Below are 21,954 nucleotides of genomic sequence, written 5' to 3' on the forward strand. Positions count from 1 at the left end.
CATTTTCAAACTTTAATACTTTATAAAACAGCAAATCAAGCACGCAACACCTGTGCAAGAGACAATGACACTAGCATGATTGGTAACATGTGAACATTAATGCAGCTTTTCATTTTTGGAATGAACTTTGTGCAAAATGCACCCAAGAAGAAGGCAGTGCAGCAACATGAAGGAAAGGAATGTGCAAAAAGATAGTCCCAAATCAACATTTCTAAGACAATTGTCTATAATTTGAGATTTTATGTAACAAATATACATCCTTTGGTCATGTGTCCTATTTTGTAATTTAACAAAAGGCAGACATGGTTTCATGAACATTTAGTGTTTGAAATTAGTGTATGTAAACAAGAAACACAACTTCACCCATTTTCTGCAGTATGGCTTGTAGTAGATCAGTTACTTATCCAGTACAAAGCTCAGTAGAGACGTGACGGCAGTGAGCTGAAAAGATAGTCACATAAAGTAGCTTTACTAAAGACTAAAATTTGCCTTTTCCAACATTGAAAGCGGTGTCGCGTTCATAAAAACATTTATGACCAAGTGTAAAGATTACCATTGAAATATTGGTTTAATTAACAGCCAGTTCACTAATATGTGCACAAGACCAACAAAATAGAGCCCAGTGTACTTTTTAAAGTTGGGACTCTGGATGGCCGTTAAAGCATTAAGTCAGCTCTTTTATTTTAATCTTTGAGTGAATACTTAAAGCTAAATGTGTTATTTTATGTCTATTAACACAATTTCAAAATTGTATTATCTTTGGAGTTTCAAGGTTTTGCACAGTATCACTTCCTTTGAGTTTGTCTTGAAGTCCCAAATATACAAACTACAGCTTACTTCCAACAAATAAAATTATAAAGCAACAAGGATAAAATACATATCCCCTCCACTCCAAGCACAAGCGACGCCAAAAGCCTTTTGTGCAGTAAGAAAGTGCTGATCCGGTTTTTCTTTAAACACAGTGACAACTTTTACAAATCCTACTTTATATCAAATATAACGCAAATCTATAAAGAACGGAATGTCAGACCACAAAGTTTAAAAAAAAGCAAGAGACAGTTAATTTGAAGCTACAGTGCAGAAGAATTGTGTTGAACAGCATCGTGGAACAATGTGCAGCTGTATTTGATGTATGCATCTAGAAAGATTCATACAACCAAATATTTTTGAAGTATAAAGGTAAACAACAACTTGTCCAATAAGACCAATTATAAACAAGTAACAGAACTGTCAATTTAAGACATAAAATACCAATAAAAGACATCGTGAATGACATCTGTCATCTTTATCCTTTATGGGAGCCTGAGTGCGTAACATGCATAAGAGATGCTGGTGAACTGTCTTACTCTCCCCCCTCCCCAGGTGGTGTTTTGCTCTGTGCCAGTGCTGTTTATTTGCAGGTCTGTTCCGTGGGTGGCAGTATAAGCCTTTAAAGCTGAATGTGTGCTTGCATTGTGCAGTGTGCGCTGGTTGTACTGCACTGAACATGCTGAGCTCCTCTAACTGGCCTTCTTCGGTTCAGCAGTGCCTGCCCCTTTTGACTTGTTCAAAACCATAGTGGCCTTAGGGGGAGGGAGGAGAGAGAGAAAAAGAGAGACATAAATGAGATTCATCTGCACTCTACAGCTCAGTAAGTTTTTCACCACAAACTTTATTGCAGCATTCACTGATTCATCACTTCTGTTGTCTTAACCACAAAGGTTATTGTGGTTAGTGTGGGAAGTTTATGCAATGTTGCAAGAGTGTCATTTGGTAATGTCACAGCAGGTGGCAGTGTATATACAGTAGTGTTCAGAATAATAGTAGTGCCATGTGACTAAAAAGATTAATCCAGGTTTTGAGTATATTTCTTATTGTTACATGGGAAACAAGGTACCAGTAGATTCTCACAAATCCAACAAGACCAAGCATTCATGATATGCACACTCTTAAGGCTATGAAATTGGGCTATTAGTAAAAAAAGTAGAAAAGACGTTCACAATAATAGTAGTGTGGCATTCAGTCAGTGAGTTCGTCAATTTTGTGGAACAAACAGGCGTGAATCAGGTGTCCCCTATGTAAGGATGAAGCCACACTTGTTGAACATGCTTTTCTCTTTGAAAGCCTGAGGAAAATGGGACGTTCAAGACACTGTTCAGAAGAACAGCGTAGTTTGATTACAAAGTTGACTGGAGAGGGGTAAACTTATACGCAGGTGCAAAAAATTATAGGCTGTTCATCTACAATGATCTCCAATGCTTTAAAATGGGGAAGAAAAAAAAAAAGACGCGTGGAAGAAAACAGAAAACAACCATCAAAATGGATAGAAGAATAACCAGAATGGCAAAGGCTCACCCATTGATCAGCTCCAGGATGATCAAAGACAGTCTGGAGTTACCTGTAAGTGCTGTGACAGTTAGAAGACGCCTGTGTGAAGCTAATTTATTTGCAAGAATCCCCCGCAAAGTCCCTCTGTTAAATAAAAGACGTGCAGAAGAGGTTACAATTTGCCAAAGACAGTGAAGCATGGTGGTGCAAGCATCATGATATGGGCATGTTTCTCCTACTATGGTGTTGGGCCTATATATCGCATACCAGGTATCATGGATCAGTTTGGATATGTCAAAATACTTGAAGAGGTCATGTTGCCTTATGCTGAAGAGGACATGCCCTTGAAATGGGTGTTTCAACAAGACAATGACCCCAAGCGCACTAGTAACCAAGCAAAATCTTGGTTCCAAACTAACAACTGTGGTTATACAACTAAATACTAGTTTAGTGATTCACAGGATTGCTAATAAAGCAGTTTGAACATAACAGTTTTGGGTTTGTAGCGTCAACAGCAGATGCTACTATTATTGTGAACACCCCCTTTTGGTACCTTGTTTCCCATGTAACAATAAGAAATATACTCAAAACCTGGATTAATCTTTTTAGTCACATAGCACTACTATTATTCTGAACACTATATATATATATATATATATATATATATATATAATGTGTGTCTTATAAGAAACTGCATATAAAACACCAATTTATGAGCACTTTCAAGTGTTTACCAGCTTAACTTCCACTCATTTTATTATTATTTTACCTAAGGACTATGGATACTTGCTCCTTTAGTTCTTTTTTTAAATAAATGTGCATGTAATAATTAGCTCCATTTGCCATTTGGACAGACATCAATTAATAAAAATATTCTCAGCACTTCTCCTCACCTGGTCCAGTACAGCACCTGCAGCCTGGTCGATGGCTCCACCAACAGTCTGGTACCTCCCAGAGTAGCGGATGAAGGCCCACGCCAGCATGGACATCATGACTACGCCCAAAGTACAGTCACATACCAAGGCAAAGGTCGACAGGCCAATAAAGAGGAAAACCCCGGACAGCACGTACAGGAAGCACACAAGGACAAACAGCACGGCAGGTGTCCTAAATGCACTGAATAGATTTTTTGACTTTATAACAGAAAACAGAGAAACAAAAGCAGATAATGAGAAATGCATTCTAAATGTTTTTTTGCCAAAGCAATGAAAAGCATTTAGGTTAATATCAAACATTTAATCTGGAAACATATTTTAATATGATACATAGCTTTAATGTAACATTTATACACTACTGAAGACTACACTGGATTATTTTTTTTTTTTAAGCAGCATGACAGAATTTTCCATGACATCTAGTGTTGAGGTTTCAAACTGCAACCAAACCAGTAACTGAACATTGGCCCTCCCCTTCCAAGTGTGTGCTTACAACAAAGCTGAAACAGAGACACGACAGTGTAGACTACAGCACATTGTATTCCTGCATTTCAGGCCTGTAACACATTCCAAAAAAGTTGGACGGCATCGTTGTAAAGCGTTATCAGATGTAACACCGCTAGAGAAATGCAATCTGTACCATAAAGTACACTCAACAAAAATATAAATGCAACACTTTTGGTTTTGCTCCCATTTTGTATGAGATGAACTCAAAGATCTAAAACTTTTTCCACATACACAATATCACCATTTCTCTCAAATATTGTTCACAACCCAGTCTAAATCTGTGATAGTGAGCACTTCTCCTTTGCTGAGATAATCCATCCCACCTCACAGGTGTGCCATACCAAGATGCTGATTAGACACCATGATTAGTGCACAGGTGTGCCTTAGACTGCCCACAATAAAAGGCCACTCTGAAAGGTGCAGTTTTATCACACAGCACAATGCCACAGATGTCGCAAGATTTGAGGGAGCGTGCAATTGGCATGCTGACAGCAGGAATGTCAACCAGAGCTGTTGCTCGTGTATTGAATGTTCATGTCTCTACCATAAGCCGTCTCCAAAGTCGTTTCAGAGAATTTGGCAGTACATCCAACCAGCCTCACAACTGCAGACCACGTGTAACCACACCAGCCCAGGACCTCCACATCCAGCATGTTCACCTCCAAGATCGCCTGAGACCAGCCACTCGGACAGCTGCTGGAACAATCGGTTTGCATAACCAAAGAATTTCTGCACAAACTGTCAGAAACCATCTCAGGGAACCGACTTGAGTGGGCAAATGCTCACATTCGCTGGCGTTTGGCACGTTGGAGAGGTGTTCTCTTCACGGATGATGCGAAGGAGATGTGTTGCACTGCATGAGGCAAATGGTGGTCACACCAGATACTGACTGGTATCCCCCCCCAATAAAACAAAACTGCACCTTTCAGAGTGGCTTTTTATTTTGGGCAGTCTAAGGCACACCTGTGCACTAATCATGGTGTCTAATCAGCATATTGATATGGCACACCTGTGAGGTGGGATGGATTATCTCAGCAAAGGAGAAGTGCTCACTATCACAGATTTAGACTGGTTTGTGAACAATATTTGAGGGAAATGGTGATATTGTGTATGTGGAAAAAGTTTTAGATCTTTGAGTTCATCTCATACAAAATGGGAGCAAAACCAAAAGTGTTGCGTTTATATTTTTGTTGAGTATATTTACTTAAAAGATGTTTTAGCATTCCAGACAAAAGTAATTAAACATGTCGGGTGTTCTCCCATTCTTCCTGAAAACACCTCTTAAGGTATGTAACAGTACGGTGTCACTCTTGTATTTTTCATTTATATATTCTACACACATTCTCTATTGGAGACAGCAGGACTGTAGATAGACCAGTCCAGTATCCATACCCTCTACATCTCCATTTATGCCTTTTGTAATGTGTGCAGAATAAAGTTTTCCATTGTTTTGTTGAAAAATGCATGGACATCACTGGAAAAGATATCTTGAAGGCAGCAAATGTTGCTCTTTAATCCTAATGTACTTTTCTGCATTAACATTGCTATCACATTAATGTAAATTACCCCATACCGTGACAGATCCTGGCTTTTGGATGGGTTGCTGATATGTATGGATGGTCTTTTAAGTCTTCGAGGCAGAGTGTGAATTTCTTTCAAAAATGATCTGGAATACTCATATGTTTGACCAAACACTCGTTTCCACTGTGTGATGTCCAACCCAGATGTTTCTGTGCCCAGAGAAGTCAACGTTGCTTCTGGACAAGGTTAACATGAGGCTTCTTTTTTTGCACAATAAAGTTTTAAGTGGCATTTGTGAAACTAACTCTGTACTGTAATGCCTGAAAAAGGTTTCTCAAAGTAATCCCTTGCCCCTGTGGTTATATCAGCTATTGATGAATAACTATTCATGATGCAGCAATGTATGAGGGTTTGGAGACCATGTGTGCACAGGTTACTTATTTTTATTATTATTAATTTTACACACTGAAATTTCTCCATTCTTTGAATCATTTGATATTATGTACTGCAGAAGGAGATATATGTACATAAATCCAAACTAATCTTTATTTGAGGAACATTGTTTTTAAAAATTTTCCTCACATATTTATAGACAAACTAGAGACCCTCTGTCAATCTTTTCATTTCAAAGACTCAGCCCTTCAAGGACACGGCTTTTGTGCCAAATCTTGATTACAATCACCTGTTGACATCACCCATTTGAAATCCCATAATTATTTAATTCATTTTAAACCTCATTACATCCCTAAATTGCCCTGCTGCAGGCCCCTCACCACACACACACACACACACACACACACACACACACACACACACACACACACACACACACACACACACACACACACACACACACACACACACACACACACACACTCTCTCTCCAATGAAATGGAAGTCAAAGAAAATGTGAGGGCCACTTTTTTTTTTTGCATTTTCCATATTATACCAACTTTTTTCCTGAATTGGGGTTGTAGATGAGGTAACTAAAGTTACACAGTTTTACTGTTACACAGATTATAATCTTTTTGAGACTATGAAACAAGATTTGCAAGCTACCTAGTTTTACTATCACTGTCTAGCTTTCACATAGGCTCAGCAATGTCTGCAAAATTGAAGTTATTAAACTATACCTCTCACACACACACACACAGCTAGTGAACTACATGCTAGTAATCCTCATATGCAGTAATGCCTCTTATAAACAATACAATAAAGTGGAATGGAGGAGTAACGTTGGACCCCATGCTGTTAGCTACATGTGAAATGCGCTCATGAGTGTACATAAACCTGTAGTCTGCATAAACATATGGATTTTCCTGTGCATTCCCACCTGCCTTCTTTATGGGAATAGTTTTAGATGTATTGCAATTTGAAAACTTACCACTAGAGGTCACTGAAAATTCTGTCATGCTGCTTAATAAGAAACAGAAATATGAGACTGTTTATAGAACCACAACTTACTTCATTGTGCTTGCTGAAAGACTGCCACATTTCCTCCAGCTCCTCTTCCAGCTGTGCTTGGTAACGGTCACAAAACTCTTGGCCGCCCATCTTTTTGGTTGATGTAAACACATGAAGAGCCTCTCTGAAGTTAAATTGATGCTTTTCCTCAAGGCAGTCAGGGGCCACATATGGCAGGTCACCCCCACACACCTCAAAAAGGAAGAAAGTGCCAAGAGTTTTTACAGAAAGATCACAGTCAGGATTCTCTCTTAATCACAGTCAATGTGTGAGTGTAAAGTTGATCAGGTTTAGTGTGTTAATCAAATACACTTCAATGATTTACAACTGAGGAAGGACCAAACGGATTAGAGGATGCGGGTCTGACCGAGCTGTTATGTCAACAAAACCATCTTTGGGATGCATAACCAAATACAGTTAAGGATTTTATTTTTAGGATCCCCCCTCACCCCACCCAAGTGAGCAGCTTTTTTTCTTTTATGTGTTTTTTTCCTTGCTAATGGAAAGCCAGTAAACCATTCTGTACTGTTCTAAAAGTCTGATATTCATATGTAACTGTGCAGGGAAGTTAAACACACAAGAAAAACAATTACACCCAATGTATTTAGTAATGCAAAACAAACATGGAATCCATATTCAACAATGCATGTTCCTTTGTGTTTAACTTCCATACACAACTGTAAAACAACTCAGTGTGCTGCTCTTGTGAGATTTTTAGAGCAGCATGTGACCATATTGTAGAAAAATAACAACTCAGGAAACATAAATTATCACAGGATGTATATATAAATCAATTTTTATGAGTAGCAGACAGAAAAGCCAATGGCACAAAGGAAAGGTAGAAGTTCATAAATTCTCAGTTTCATGTTCATAAAATCTCATTTATTTAGAAAATGGCAAAATAACATAATAATTCTGCAAGTTGGGGTGAAATATTAAAAATAGCTGGCAAGGTCTGTTGAACAGTACGAGATTATGCATTATTCATCATGACACAAAGCCAGGAAAGAGCTAAAGAAAGAAAAACAAAACTTAATTTCACATGCCTCAGTGCACACAAAGCACAGCTCTTTCCCCAATATTACATTTAATAATGATGATATATAAGCAGTGGTGGGCACAGATAACCAAAAAATTAACTTCGATAACAGATAATCAGATAACTGAAAAGTTATCTTTGATAAAGATAAAACGATAAACCACCCAAAAATGTATCGGAATTTACAGATAACCGATAAATTTCAGTATTGTCTCCGGTACACTTGCAACTACTAACAAGCTGATTTTGAGTTTTAACACCACGATCGCTTCTGGAAGCATCAAAAGTGACGACAGACCCAAACAATGAGTCAACACTTCTGTCTTTGAGCATCCTGCCCCCTGTTGGAAGCTCAGGTTTACTACATGGCTGGAAGCTCAGGTTTACTACATGGCTTCCAGCACAAATGCAGCTGAGAGGAGCCACAAAGCTCAACTCTCTACTCAATCACAACGCTGCCGTCAGGCGGAGGTCTTGGAAAATAAAGCAATGCTGACTTATGGTTTGGTGTAAATAAAATGAATACTGATAGAATAACTCCATTAATGTCAATTCTGTCATTTGTGCAAAGTTAAGATACAACATATATCTTTTAATGTTGAATAATGCACTAATTCTGAAGTTTTGCAACAAACAGACAGATGGCATTCTGGGTAAAATGTGCCTCCGCTAACACCGATTGGTTGACTGTAAACCAACACGTTAATGTGAGGTGTGTCATGTGTTGGTGTTTACAGATAAATGTGCTTTTGTAAAATATGCCATTTTTTATTTGTAAAAAAAGGCATTTCAAAAAAAAAAAAAAAAAAAAAAAAAAAGCCAAGTTGTAATTAGATAACCGTCGGATATAACCAGTGTCAAAATAAATAGAACACTGCCACGATCTACTGGTGCCAGTGCGAGTTTTGGCCCCTTTTCAGCTGATTTTTCATTCGTGCAAGAATTTTTTGGATCGCACCGAGTTTCAGGTTTCAACGAGCTGCATTTAACATCTCACGACCACCTCCTGATTGCCGATCGTATGGTCAGATGAAAATCAAACCTGTTTGATATTCTGGTCGGCCGTCGTGAGGGTATCCCACTCCTGAAGCGCTACAAGCATCCAACCTCTCGCACTGTGCATGTGCAAACACTGCAGACCTGTCTTGTAATGTCTTTTTTTGTTTTGTTTTCTTAAACTTTGATGTCTCCCATTGAGAATTTTTGTAAATTAAGTTTAAAAAAAAAAAAAAAAAAAAAGCTTCTGTTTACGTTTTGCTTCTGGAAACACGAGTCCGACGTGTGGTTTTTGAACGTACAATGTGTGTGAGAACATAAATCATGCGCTCTGAACTTTTACACCATGCGGTTCTGTAGTACAGTTTGAGCTGGAACCGAGTACATTGACTGAAAATATCAGTCCAGCTTCAGGGCCAATACTGCTATGAACAGTACTGGCCAGTAGATGGCAGAAGAGACCTTGAAAACTCTCCAAAACAAAATTCCAGATAATCTGTGTCTGCTACATTTAAGATGCATGGAATTTAATAAACGCAAGCACAATAACAACATCTATAAATGCAGAGAATATATTCACGAGAGTTTTAGGCACTAGAGTTTAATGCTGTTGTCCATGGAGCCTGATTAGAGCGTCTCAAATGCATTTCTCATGTCGTGAACGAGATACCCATAATGCACCTGGACACAGCATGTCCACACTAAAACCTTAAAAATTACCGCATTACTTTAAAACTAAAACATATATCTGATATTTTCACTTTATAAAACTTCAGACGTGACGTTAATTTAAATAACTTGTCAGAAATTAGTTTGGTTAAAATTTGAACCATAAGTTAAAAAGTTTTTTCCTTGGTGGCCAGTTCTCCTTTGGCTGCAGAGGATAGAGCGGTTTCTTCTAGAAGCAGCTCTCGTCTGTTTGCAGAGGACAGAACTACACATCTGCTACAAAACATTTAACAGGTAGGTGCTCAACTGATTTTAAATTGTATTTTTAAGTGTTTGTAGCTGTTCAGCTTTGTTTACCACGTTAACGGTCTAAAAAGTATCGGACAAAAATTTATCGGAAGATAATTAGTCCGATAATGGTTTTCAAAGTTATCTGAAAAGATAATCTGATAATGAAAACATTATCTTCGATAATTATCGGAACTGTTTCAAAATACAAGTTAAACATTTCACTATAATTACAATGTTTTTAAAATGAGTATCAACTCACCTTCTCCATGTTTTTGTAATACTGATTTTTGGCTGTGGCCACAGCTGCCAGGTTATTGGCCTCTGCTGTAGCCTAGTTAAACAAAACCAAGTAGAGATGTACAATAATGAATTAAATTCTCCTTGACTGTGGTTCATTGACAATACAAATCCAAAACAGTATGTCTGCAAGTACCATCAACATAGTTTTTGGCTGTGGCAGATCCTCTCCCTGATAAATCTTTATGTATGCCTGAAAACACAAAGAAAACATTATCAGACATGATAAAGCTAATTAAGCTTTTTTATTATTATTATTTTTAATGAACACCTGAGAATGACTTCACCTTGAAAAACTCTAGCAGCCCCATGCATGTGACTTTGTTTCCATTAATTTCTTTCTCTGCCAGATTGTCAGGATGCAGCAGATTTGGAATCAGATCCTTCAGTTGTTCTTTGAAGGGTGCTGCCACATCTGACAAAGTAAGAGCACATTATTTAGGACTGCATTCACTATACTGGCCATCCTGAGGACTTTTGATCATTTAAAAACAGTATGGATAACTTGCCACTAAGTTGTCCCTCAAAAGTAGGGCTGGTAGCAACCATCAACCCAGGGTGAGGTAACAAGAAGCAAGAAATGTTGGTGAAGCACGAGTGGATGTGCTCCCTTACAGTTTGCAGCTCCTCGTGTTGGGCCTCCTTGACCTTTAACAAAACAAAAAATTACGATGCATTTTTAAAATCAGGAGCAAATATAAAGTCTGTTATGTAGACGTTATTGATTTAGACAGTTTGGAGGTTAGACCCAGTGGTAATTACTATCCTCCATCAAATGACTTAAGACAGGATTAGTACCTGTAACCGTTTATCCAAAAATACATTGCCTCCTTTGAACCCATAGGTATATTCGTACGGAAAACTCCAATCTCTGATTAGGAACATCAAAGACTGTAAAAGAAAGGAACTGTGTCAGAACACAACACAAACCTTATTAGGATACAACCACAACAACAAAAGTTAAGGGATGTGTCCGATATACGCACAGAGTAGTGCTGTTTTTGTTACCTGGAAGGGTTTCAAAAAGATCTCATCCATGGCGAGGCGGCCATATTCTGTGAACAGCTATGAATAGGAGGGAGGAACAAATATTCAAAAATCACAGAGAACATAAACATCATAAGAACTCCCAATGTCAAGTAAACAGTAATTATATTTAAGTGATCAAACACCCTTTGATTGGTCATGCTCATAGTCAGTGGTGGGCACAGCTAACCAGAAAGTTAGCTTTGATAACAGCTAATCCGCTAACTGAAAAGTTAACTTTGATAACGCTAAACCGATAAAAAAAATTAGCAGAAGTTACAGCTAACTGCTAACTTTTAGTATTGACTCCAGTACACTGACAGCTACTGACAAGCCAGTTTTGAGTTTAAGCACTGCCGATGCTTCTGAGTAAAAGCAAAGGCAATCACAAACAACGAGTCAGAGCTTCTGTCTTTCTGCACCCTGCCCACTGTTGTAAGGAAGAGTCATTTACTTTCAACATCGAACAGTACAGACGTGTGCACAAGAAATCATAATCAAAGCAGTTTTCACTTATGTTTTTGATTTATAAATGAAACTAATTCCAGACAGTTAATCGTAATTAAGGTCAACTCTGTCATTTTTACAAAGTGAAAAATTGCACAGCACTACTTCTGATGGTTTGAGCAATAACAGAAACAGATGCCAAAAGGCATTGCGCCTCATGTATCAATGTTGCGCACTTGTGGCGTAAATTTACGGCGTAAACTTGAAATACACCAAAGTCACCATGACATGTATCAAGCAGTGCGCACCTGCCCATTTCTGGCGTACGCCTGACGTGATCTTGATAAATGCAGCGGGTGGAAACGATCGTAATTATAATAAACACGCCCATAAATATTCAGACTCCGCTTCAGATGCACCCTCATTTTACGACATGGAAGTCAGGAAGACGGCAATGAAAAAGAATTCCACCAATCACGATGCGTGCCAATAGAGCATCAAAAGCGGCTGTCGTATCAATTGTTTTGTAGTATATAATCAATAAAGTGTTACAGTGGTCCCTCATTAATCGCTGGAGTTACGTTCTAAAAAATAGCCCATAATACGCGAAACCGCGACGTAGTCAGCGTTATTTTTTACAATTATTATAGACGTTTTAAGGCTGTAAAACCCCTCACTACACAGTTTAAACACTTTCTCAATCAGGCATGAACATTTTCTCACTTTTCTCTCAAACACTCTCAAAGTTCAAACCTTAGTAGGAAAATAATACCAAACTGTTTTCAGGCCCAAACATTTGTTTGAGAAATAAAAATAGAACGTTTTCCTATAAATAATTATGATGGCATTTAGAACTAACAAATTAATTTTAACGATCAACGAACGAGGTCGGACACATAAGAAATTATTAATAGTGACTGACAAGTATTTCACAGATCGGGCCTCTGCGTCCTGACGCTGCGCCTTTTCCCACTCACATCTCGCTGCAGCAGGTGTTTGTTTCCGTGTGACAAACACAGTTATGAGTAGTTGTTGGTGCTCTTTTCTCTTCTGGGCAACAAGATTCTTATAAACAGATACGCAGAACACAGAACACTGTAAAAAAAGGCATGCAAAATTGGACTAAATACTCCGCGAGACTCCGAGGCCACGACAGGTGAACGGCGTTATAGCGAGGGACCACTGTATTCTCTTTTCACATGTCAATAATTCTTGCTCGCTCAATTAATAAGACACGCCTAATCTGTCAGATTTCTTTATGTATTTCTGTATTTATTTTATTGTGACAACCGAATGGAGATGACAAAACCTGGCTGCAGTACAGGCGAATTAAGGGAATGAAGAAACTACAGTTGTTATTATCAATTTCATAGTCTAAAACGATCACACCACATGAAGTTAAGCTCAGCGCTGCTCTGGCTCCAGGCTCGAAGTCTGGAGAAAAAGGCGAGCAGCGCTTTCCTTCCTGTCAGCGCTGTGGCCACGGATCGTGCTCCATAACAATCCCGCAAAGGCGGGATTTGTATTGATTATTATGTAGTATAATCAGGAAAGTGTTATTTATGTAACATATGCATTGATTTGTATAATGGCACTGTTTATCATGTTGATCATCTTCATTTTTATGTGGATTCCAGCGCTGGTTCATTTTGGTGTATAATTTACGCCACCTCTCAACCTGGTGTATATTTTCAGCGCAGCGTATGCCAACGACCACATTGATAAATGCCAAGTAGCGCAGCCGTTTTGGCGTACACCCCATATACGCTCAAATATCGCCGTACGCAACGTTGATACATGAGGCCCATTATGTGAAAATGAGCCTCCTCTGATCACTGGTTGGTTATTTTATTTATTTGTAAAAACCAACACGTTCCTGTAACGTGTATTGGTTTTTACAAATAAATTTGTATTTGTAAATATGTAATTTTTAATTTATAAAAAAGACATCTGAAAAACTCAAAATTCTGTTTAAGTGTGATTCTGAAAAAGCAACTGTGATCGTTTGTTGCTGTTCACACTCTCATCCAGTAGATGGCAGTGTTCTATGCATTTTGACCATCTACTGAATGGTCACACGGTTGGGTTTTTTTTGTTTTGTTTTTTTAAGAATCACACACTTAAACTATGCCAGCAAAAAAACATTAGCGGACTGAAAATTGGCAGAACTAAATTAAGCAGAAGATGATTAATCCGCTGATGGTTTTTTTGAAGTTATCTGAAAAGCTAATCCATTTTGCTTATTAGTGGTTAGTGGAACTGTGCCCACCACTGCTCATAGTACATGTATTAAAACAGCCTTGGAAACAGAAAATGTCTTAAACCATACACTGCTGAATCATCACTTTTCTCGCTGGTGGAACGTTTCAAGCAGATATACAAATTCAAAGCAGGTTTTCTGCATCAAAATAACACTCATCGAAATTATCAAAGTGACAAATTCATGTAAACAAACCTGAAGCTGTTGCAGATCATCTTCCTGTATATTCTGTGACAGATTGTAGATCTACAAAAGAAAGGCAATGTCAGCATATATGACAAAAAGAGAACTAACAGAAAAACTACAAAATATTGACCTGTACTGAGCTGGTCATGGTACTGAGGGCAAAGATGGTGGCACAATCCTTCACTGTGGACTGGTAATCAAATGCTCCCTGAGTATCCATCAACACTACTGCCACCTAGAGGGCCAGAGCCAGAAATTCAAATAAACAAATATGACACACACACACACACACACACACACACACACACACACACACACACACACACACACACACACACACACACACACACACACACACACACACACACACACACACACACACACACACACACACACACACACACACACACTCTCTCTGAGTTGTCAGTTCTATGCAAGGGTAATAGAGAAGTATTACTTGTTTCGCTACTGAAAAAGATCTCATGCTTAAAGTCACTGAATATAACTTTCCAACCAACTCTTGAGCACAGAGTGCAAAATTTTTCACCTAAGAGAAACTTGTGAACAAACCCAAGATTGTCTAACGGGTGCGGGACAACATGACATTAATGTACATGTGAAATAATAGCATCGCCAGTGATGTCACAGAAATGCTATGATGACTGAGGAATAAGTCTAATTTCTTCCAATACAATTATTAAATACATAATGTTAAAAGTTCTTGTTACATGTGAAAACTTAGCTGAACAAATCAAATGTAAACAATAATGACCTTAAAATCTTACATGCCCCTACCTCACTTCCATCACTCTTTTGAATGGGGAAAACCTCACTCCAAAGCTGGATGCCTGTTGTCTCTGGTTCAGAACCTCCCCTCCAAGAAAATCCTGTCAGCAGTTCATCGTCTGTACCGAGCCAATCTTTGTCATCCTACAAAAACAAAAAAGGTTATACCCACATCACACTAGAAGCCGAATGAGCCTGATTCCCGTCTCAATGAAAATTCAACCCACATTCAGGAAGCGTTGAGGTGCATTTGTGGCCGTCGGACAGCATTCTGAGCACAGTCTAAAAAGTCGAGCACAGTCGTTTGGGCGCCTCAAATGTTTTGCACATGTTCAAAATATTTGTGGTGTAGTCAAAGTGGAAACACTATCGAACAACAGTCAAAGAGCCGTCTGACCACAGTCTGACTGCATTTTAAACAATCGGACGGCGTGAAAATGGCATTTGTGACATTCTGATTGCATTCGGGGGGACGTTTGGCATGTTTCTGACACAGCCGAATGTCCTGAATGTACCTGAACGCACAAAATACAATCCAGCACCTCAAGTGCTGCTGGATTGTATTTCTTCCACCCGTAATCAGACCTCACTCGTACAACAATGTAAGTGCATTCGTCATATTCTCACTGCATTTTGACAGCTGTCTGGGTAATTTTGATGTGTTCCACCAACATTTGTACCACATTTAGTGGCTCGTGAACAGCACGTGAATAAATCAGTCGGGGCGGGTCGGAGCACAGTCTGGGTATTCAGACGGTTGTCCTCCGCAATTCTTATTCCTCCCAGATGTGTCACAAATCCTAGCTTTTTTTGACATTCTGCCTGATTCAGCTAGGCTCACGCTCACTCGTACTAAGTGTGATGGCGGTCTTACATTCTAATCACCATTTAGAAGCAGACTGATCAAACTTTACATCTTATTCCACATTAGAAATATAAACTGTCATTTACAGTCACCTATCCAGGGATGAAAACAAACTGCATCAACTGCAGCTACACCTGCATTTTACATTCTATTTCCAACTGTTTCATGTAAAACATAAATTAAATGTCAAAATTCTCTCTTCATTCATCTGCAGATTTTACACAATGCTGAATAGATCTCTCTGTGGGGTTTATGGCAAGACTTGGGTTTAAAGCAATACATAAACATTCATCTCACAGTAGAAGAGGTAGTGGTGAATAGTTCAGTGCAACAACATGCAATTATAGTACATACTGTTTAACCTGATGTGACCTGAGTGACAACAAATGATGATAGAAAGCTTAAAAGGCAGACAACATATGACCCAATTGTGACACTGGGAAAGTTACAAAATTTCTCTCAGTACAACAGAATCGACCCCCCCCACACACCCACACCCACCTCTGAGATAGTTAGGTTATCTTCAACCACAAGAAACCAGAAGCAGGATTATTGTCAAGTAGGTTTTCACATTTTATTTGGTCTGATACATATTTTTTTCTAAATTCAAAGAAAGACTTTGACACTAGAAACCATGAGATATTGCTTTCTGATCCATCTTGTTTTAACTTTTTATGCCATTAATGGATAAAGTCATATTTAAACAAACGAAACGCAGTGTGGGCATGGCAATACTCAGTCACCTTATCTGTAATATTGGCGTTCCTCAAGAATCAACACTGGGCCCAATTTTGTTCAACCTGCACATTAATGACTTGCCCTCTGTCTGTCCATCAGTCAATGATAACACAGTCCTTAATGTACATTTATATTTTGCGCTAATGCTTTGCCCCCCCCCCCCACACACACACACAAAAACTAAGTCTGTTTCTGAGAATGGCAGAAGAGAAAAGCATGATAAAACCTTACCTGTCAATCAGGTGCCACTTTCCACATAAATACACATCTCCATTCTTCCTGCCAACAGACCGTGCAGACCAGGGCCTCATCCAGAAGGAAAGATGATGCAAACCCCCCCCACCAACCCGCAAGACCCTAGAGTAAAGGGCCACTTTTCAAGACATCTGTTTATATACACTACTACTATTAATAATTTTAATAACTAAAATGTTTAATAAGTATTACTCTGTGCCTATTATTTTACAGGTCTGCACAAAGTGGAATTGATGAGCCATATACAAATATATTTTAATGTCTAAGCTTGGGCATAATTGGGTCTGTTTGGGATTCTAGCTTTAAAATTAGGTCAGTTATGGTTTGGGAAGGCAGAAATATGAAAATGACAAAGGCTTTTGGGGTTCATAATCTTCACAAACATGTAGGTTGTGATGTCAATTTGGGATAAAGGCAAAGAAAAGGTGAAAATGTGCAAAAGAAAAATACTAACACAACACATTAAGCAGTACAACTAAATATTAAAATACTGGGCTTTACACTAACACCATACACTATAATTTATAAATGCATTTAAATAAAATTAATGTAAGCAGTATTAAGCATATAAATATCAATATTGTGATATGTATTGAATATACAAACCCTGGCAAAAATTATGGAATCACCGGCCTCGGAGGATGTTCATTCAGTTGTTTAATTTTGTAGAAAAAAAAAACAGATCACAGACATGACACAAAACTAAAGTCATTTCAAATGGCAACTTTCCGGCTTTAAGAAACACTAAGAAATCAGAAAAAAAAAAAATTGTGGCAGTCAGTAATGGTTACTTTTTTAGACCAAGTAGAGGGAAAAAATATGGAATCACTCAAGCATGTCCAACGTATTGTATCCTATCCAATTTTGAGGCACAATATAGAGCCTGAGTAAGTATTATAGTTAGTAACTGGGGCTATGAAGGTTTGGTCCCGAAGGACCATAGCCTCCTGACAGACAGAACTATGGATGTCAAACTCGGTTCTCACGGGCCACAACCCTGCATGTTTGTCATTTCATCCTGTAGTCATACCTATCCCAGCTGTGGATGAACACAACTGATCCGGCTAATCAGGTATAGGCAGAGCAGGCAGACAGAAAACATGAAGGGCTTTGGCTCATGCAGCCAGAGCTTAAGAATCTCTGTCTGACACAAACGAAAATCTCTTCCCCACCAGTGAGGCCAGTGCTATTCACACAGATATTTGTATAAGCTGAAAGTGTGATCTGATAGAAAGACAGAACAAGTTGAACTGGTAGATTTCAGGCAGTAAAAAAAAAAAAGGGAAAAAAAAGCACATTATGGTGCTACTCACCCTCCGGTACATATAACGAAGCATGAAATCCAGTAAAAAGCTCTTCCCCTTTCGGAAGGCTCCAGCTACTGACACCACCACCACATGCTTGTCACGGATCTCAGGGGCCAAGAGAACCCGTCCCAAAGCCTCTGTGTCCAAAGAAAAGGAATGATCCTCCTTACACACAGTGACAATCTGAACTGGGCCTGGTTTAGTCCCCATACTTAGTACTGGTCCCTGTGGATATATACAAAAAAGACTTTGGGGGAAAATAAGTACTGACAAAATTCCAGTTATGATTATTCTAATGTTTGCCATTTAACACACTGAACTGCCAAGACTATGTAGATCACAGCTCACAAATTTGAAGAAGCATTTTCTGTATGCTAATCTAGTGGGTAATTACTACATTTTATTTGATATTATTTATTTCAACTGATCAATAGCTCCACCCCTATGGAGAAAAAGTAGTTTAACAGCTTTTAGAGCACGTCCAACATGTTTCAACCAGATGTTTCAGTCCTGGTTGGCATTACTGGCACTCCTGAATTTTTAAAAAACTGAAGAGAAAATACGGAATCACAAGTAAGTGCAAATGGAACAATTTTGTATTATCAAAAATTTTAATAAGATGTCCAAAGTGATTGAAAACATACAAAACAAATGCTTTCACAGAGTGAAATAAAGATACAGATATAAATGTATGCCTGACAGTTACTAGGTTCTTTTTATGAATTTATAGTAAATTATCACTTTCACAGTCATTTTCTTTAGATAAATCATGGGATGGATATGCCTTGTTCATTAAATGTTAAGAAATGCAAAGTGTTTTTCTGTATAACTGACCAGAATAGACAGTTCTGAAAAACCTAACCAGGCAAGAAGTAGATTAGTGAGGGAAGTCACCAAGACACCCATAACAAATCTGAAGGAGTTATAAGCTTCTGTGGCTGCAATTGCACAGCCACAGAAGCTGTGCAATTGTATTGTGTAGCTTTTGTTTGTTGTATCACCAGTTATACAGCTTCATGGTGGAGTAACGCAGAGAATGAGTTTCTTAAAATAATGATGTGCAGTTTCAGCTAGTTTGCTGGCTGGCACATGGAAGACTCAAGTCTGGATTTCATTTGTTTTCTTACAACAAAGTTCTCTGTTCCATTCTACCATAACACTATGACTGGTGATTGAACACATAAACGCTGTAATATGCATAGACCCTCCAATTACAGCCAGAAAAGCCTACAACTCCTTCACAGTTGTCAGAGGTGTGTTGGTGGCTTTTCCAGTTAGTCTCCTTCTTGCACAGTCACTCAGTTTTGGAGAACAAATTTAACCTACAGTACACTGCTGTTTTTATTTCTTAATTACTGAAGTGCTTTGGAAATTCTCATAAAGCCATTATCCTCTGATGCTACAATTTCATTTTCAGATTTGGGCCAAACCAAGGCTTCTTACAAGCCACTTGTATCCTTCACACTTTAAAGGCATCACATTAAGCTCTGGTTACTAGTGTATTTTTATCATTTTATTTTTACAGGATGCATCCTGTACTTACTACTTTATAATGCATGCACTTATCCGTTGATGGAGCAATAATATGCAGTCAATAAAGAAAACAGCGACTGGTTTGGCAGCTCAAGTGGCATATTTATTGAAGATCATATGGTGAGCTCATGTCTGGGCTCATCTGGAATATGCCAACCAGAGGTGGGCTCCTCACTCGAAGAAGGATAATTACATCAATAGAAAATGTGTAATGCTGGACAACTAAACTCATCCCTGGTGCGCAAGATCTCATGGATGATGAGGATAATGTGAGACGTCTCAACCCGTCAACACTTACATTTTCCAGGTTGAGAGGTGACATGAATCATGACTGAGCTGTACAAGATCGTAACTGGAAATAAAATATGACACAATAATGACTGATATCATCAGAATATAATGACACAAGAGGCCACCAAATACAAGAAAGTCTGGACACACTTCCCCATTCATGCCTAAAGTGAGAAGGATTCCTGTAAGTTCATGTACAGCTGCTGACTCTGACTGTACAGTCAGTTCTGCTGAAAAGGAGAGATGCACAAACTGGTGAAACAAAGTTTAGCTGTGTGTGTGAAGCTGACTGTGGTGTACTTTTGTGGTTTGTCACGCAGCATTGATCTTTATTGATCATTCCAGCAGCTTCAATGGACTATTGTTGCTGCTTTCTGAATGTCCCTGCCCATGATGACTAAGACAGGGAGGCGCTGCATTAATAGTCCAATCTCGGTCTCGCAAAACGTACACTTTCTAGGTGTGGCTGCTCCAAGCAGCATACCAAGAGGTTCTATGCACTGGATAAAATGCTGCTGCAATGAAGCCAGAAAGCGTTTTTTGCATTGTACAATATGCATGCACTTGAAAAAGCGCAACATACCATAATAATTCTAACACAAACTACATGTTTTACTTTAACAAGCACTACAAATCTTGCAGGTAAAACATAATTATATCTCACTTGCACTGTACCTTTAGATTGACTATATTTTTGCGTTCCTGGCTCCGGTAGCACTGACTGGCTAGTTAGCAAAGGGCTGTGTGCAACGGAGTTGTTAAAACATTACAAATTTTAACACCGCCGTCCTCAAAAACACCTTATCCCTTAATGTTACACGTATTGTTACCTTTTTTGGCTTCAAACGGCTTCAAACAGAAAATCTTCAAAGTCTGGAAACGACTGTACGGGAACTTTTTGTTTCTACGTTGGCATAAAAACAAATGACAACTTTTTTCCAACACGAATGCGGTTTACTCCCGTCGTTCAGGCTGAACGAATGTCTGACATAGGAAGTGTAGTTTCAGTGGAATTGTTTGCTTCTAGTATAGTCTGGCTACGAACTACATTTCCCAGTATGCCAAGTGTCGAGCTGTGGCGACGTGTACGAATACGGAACTACCTAACTATCTAGCATCCAAAAATAAGCGCAAGGTGGTTTCTTTGCGTAGATAGCTCAGAGGTGAAAGCAACTACACGATGCAGTTTCACTTTTGTGAAGGACTTTCCCTCCAAAACCAGATAAAAGACCGTTTGTACTCCTGCAGCGTAATGGACTCTAGTGCGCCCTCTACCGACACAACAGATGTGAAACGAACCAAATTTTAAGGAAAAGTTTAAATATTTCCCTTTAATCAGGTTATTATTATCATAAGTAGTAGCAACAGCAGCACTCACCAATCAGCAGAAGAAAACAGGTCATGTGAAGGCACTGTATGTGTGAATACAATAGTAAAAGCAGAGGAAAATCAAATTTTAATGATCCTTCAAATGAGGGAAGAGACCATTTTAGCTACCTGAATCTGATGGATAAAAGGCTGGACAGAGGGGTTTGGTGATGCTGATATCTTCATAGGAGAATGAAGATTCAACTCTTCAGGATCCTGGTTCTTGGATATTTTGGTAACTTGCCAGTGCAGGGGTGGTGGCCAAGTGGTTAATGCTCTTGGTTTTAGTGCAGAAGGTTCCGGGTTCAAATCCCACATTTCTCCATGTAATGTGGAGTTGTGTCAGGAAGGGCATCCGGCGTAAAACCTGTGCCAGTTCAACATGCAGATCCACCTCGGATTTGCTGTGGCGACCCCGAGTGCAAACAAGGGAGCGGCCGAAGGGACTACTGTACAAGGTAACTTGCCAATAATCATAATTCATCAATCATAAAAGCTCTTATTATGATTATGATAAGAGCTATAAATAAAGCTCTTATAATAAGAGCTTTATTTATATAGTACATTCAGCATAAATGCATTTCAAAGTGCTTTACAATACTAATTTGACCTAAAATGTTGTGTTGGGGGGTGTGGCTGGATATTTTGGTGTTCTTTTTTCTTTGCTCTTCAGGTGGCATGGAAGCTGGTTTGTCTGTGGAGAAGGTGCTGGCTGAGGAGTCCTCACCCTCATCAACGTCGTGTGTGGCACCTGTGACGGGTGCTCACATGCAACCTTGAAGACTTTCAGCTGAAGCGGATGGTTGGATGGCGTTCTGCATTTGGGTCATGTGTGATTCAAGCAGAACTGCCGGGAACTCGACCCT

General features: G+C 38.9%; 1 protein-coding gene across 1 annotated transcript; it reads right to left on the reverse strand.

The window, feature by feature from the left end:
* Positions 1–20,711, reverse strand: atl3 (atlastin 3). The gene is made up of 14 exons (XM_034181595.1): positions 20,551–20,711; positions 17,903–18,121; positions 14,741–14,875; positions 14,076–14,180; positions 13,955–14,005; positions 11,035–11,091; positions 10,825–10,917; positions 10,536–10,674; positions 10,314–10,441; positions 10,163–10,219; positions 9,989–10,060; positions 6,735–6,926; positions 3,201–3,440; positions 1–1,562 (listed from the first exon to the last, which is right to left on the reverse strand). Exons 2-14 carry the CDS (start codon positions 18,104–18,106, stop codon positions 1,500–1,502), a joined length of 1,536 nt encoding a protein of 511 aa, XP_034037486.1. The 5' UTR covers positions 18,107–18,121; positions 20,551–20,711; the 3' UTR covers positions 1–1,499.
* Positions 20,712–21,954: the final 1,243 nt, after the last annotated feature.

This window comes from Thalassophryne amazonica, chromosome 11 (genome assembly GCF_902500255.1).
Source record: "Thalassophryne amazonica chromosome 11, fThaAma1.1, whole genome shotgun sequence".
NCBI classification, from domain to species: domain Eukaryota; kingdom Metazoa; phylum Chordata; class Actinopteri; order Batrachoidiformes; family Batrachoididae; genus Thalassophryne; species Thalassophryne amazonica.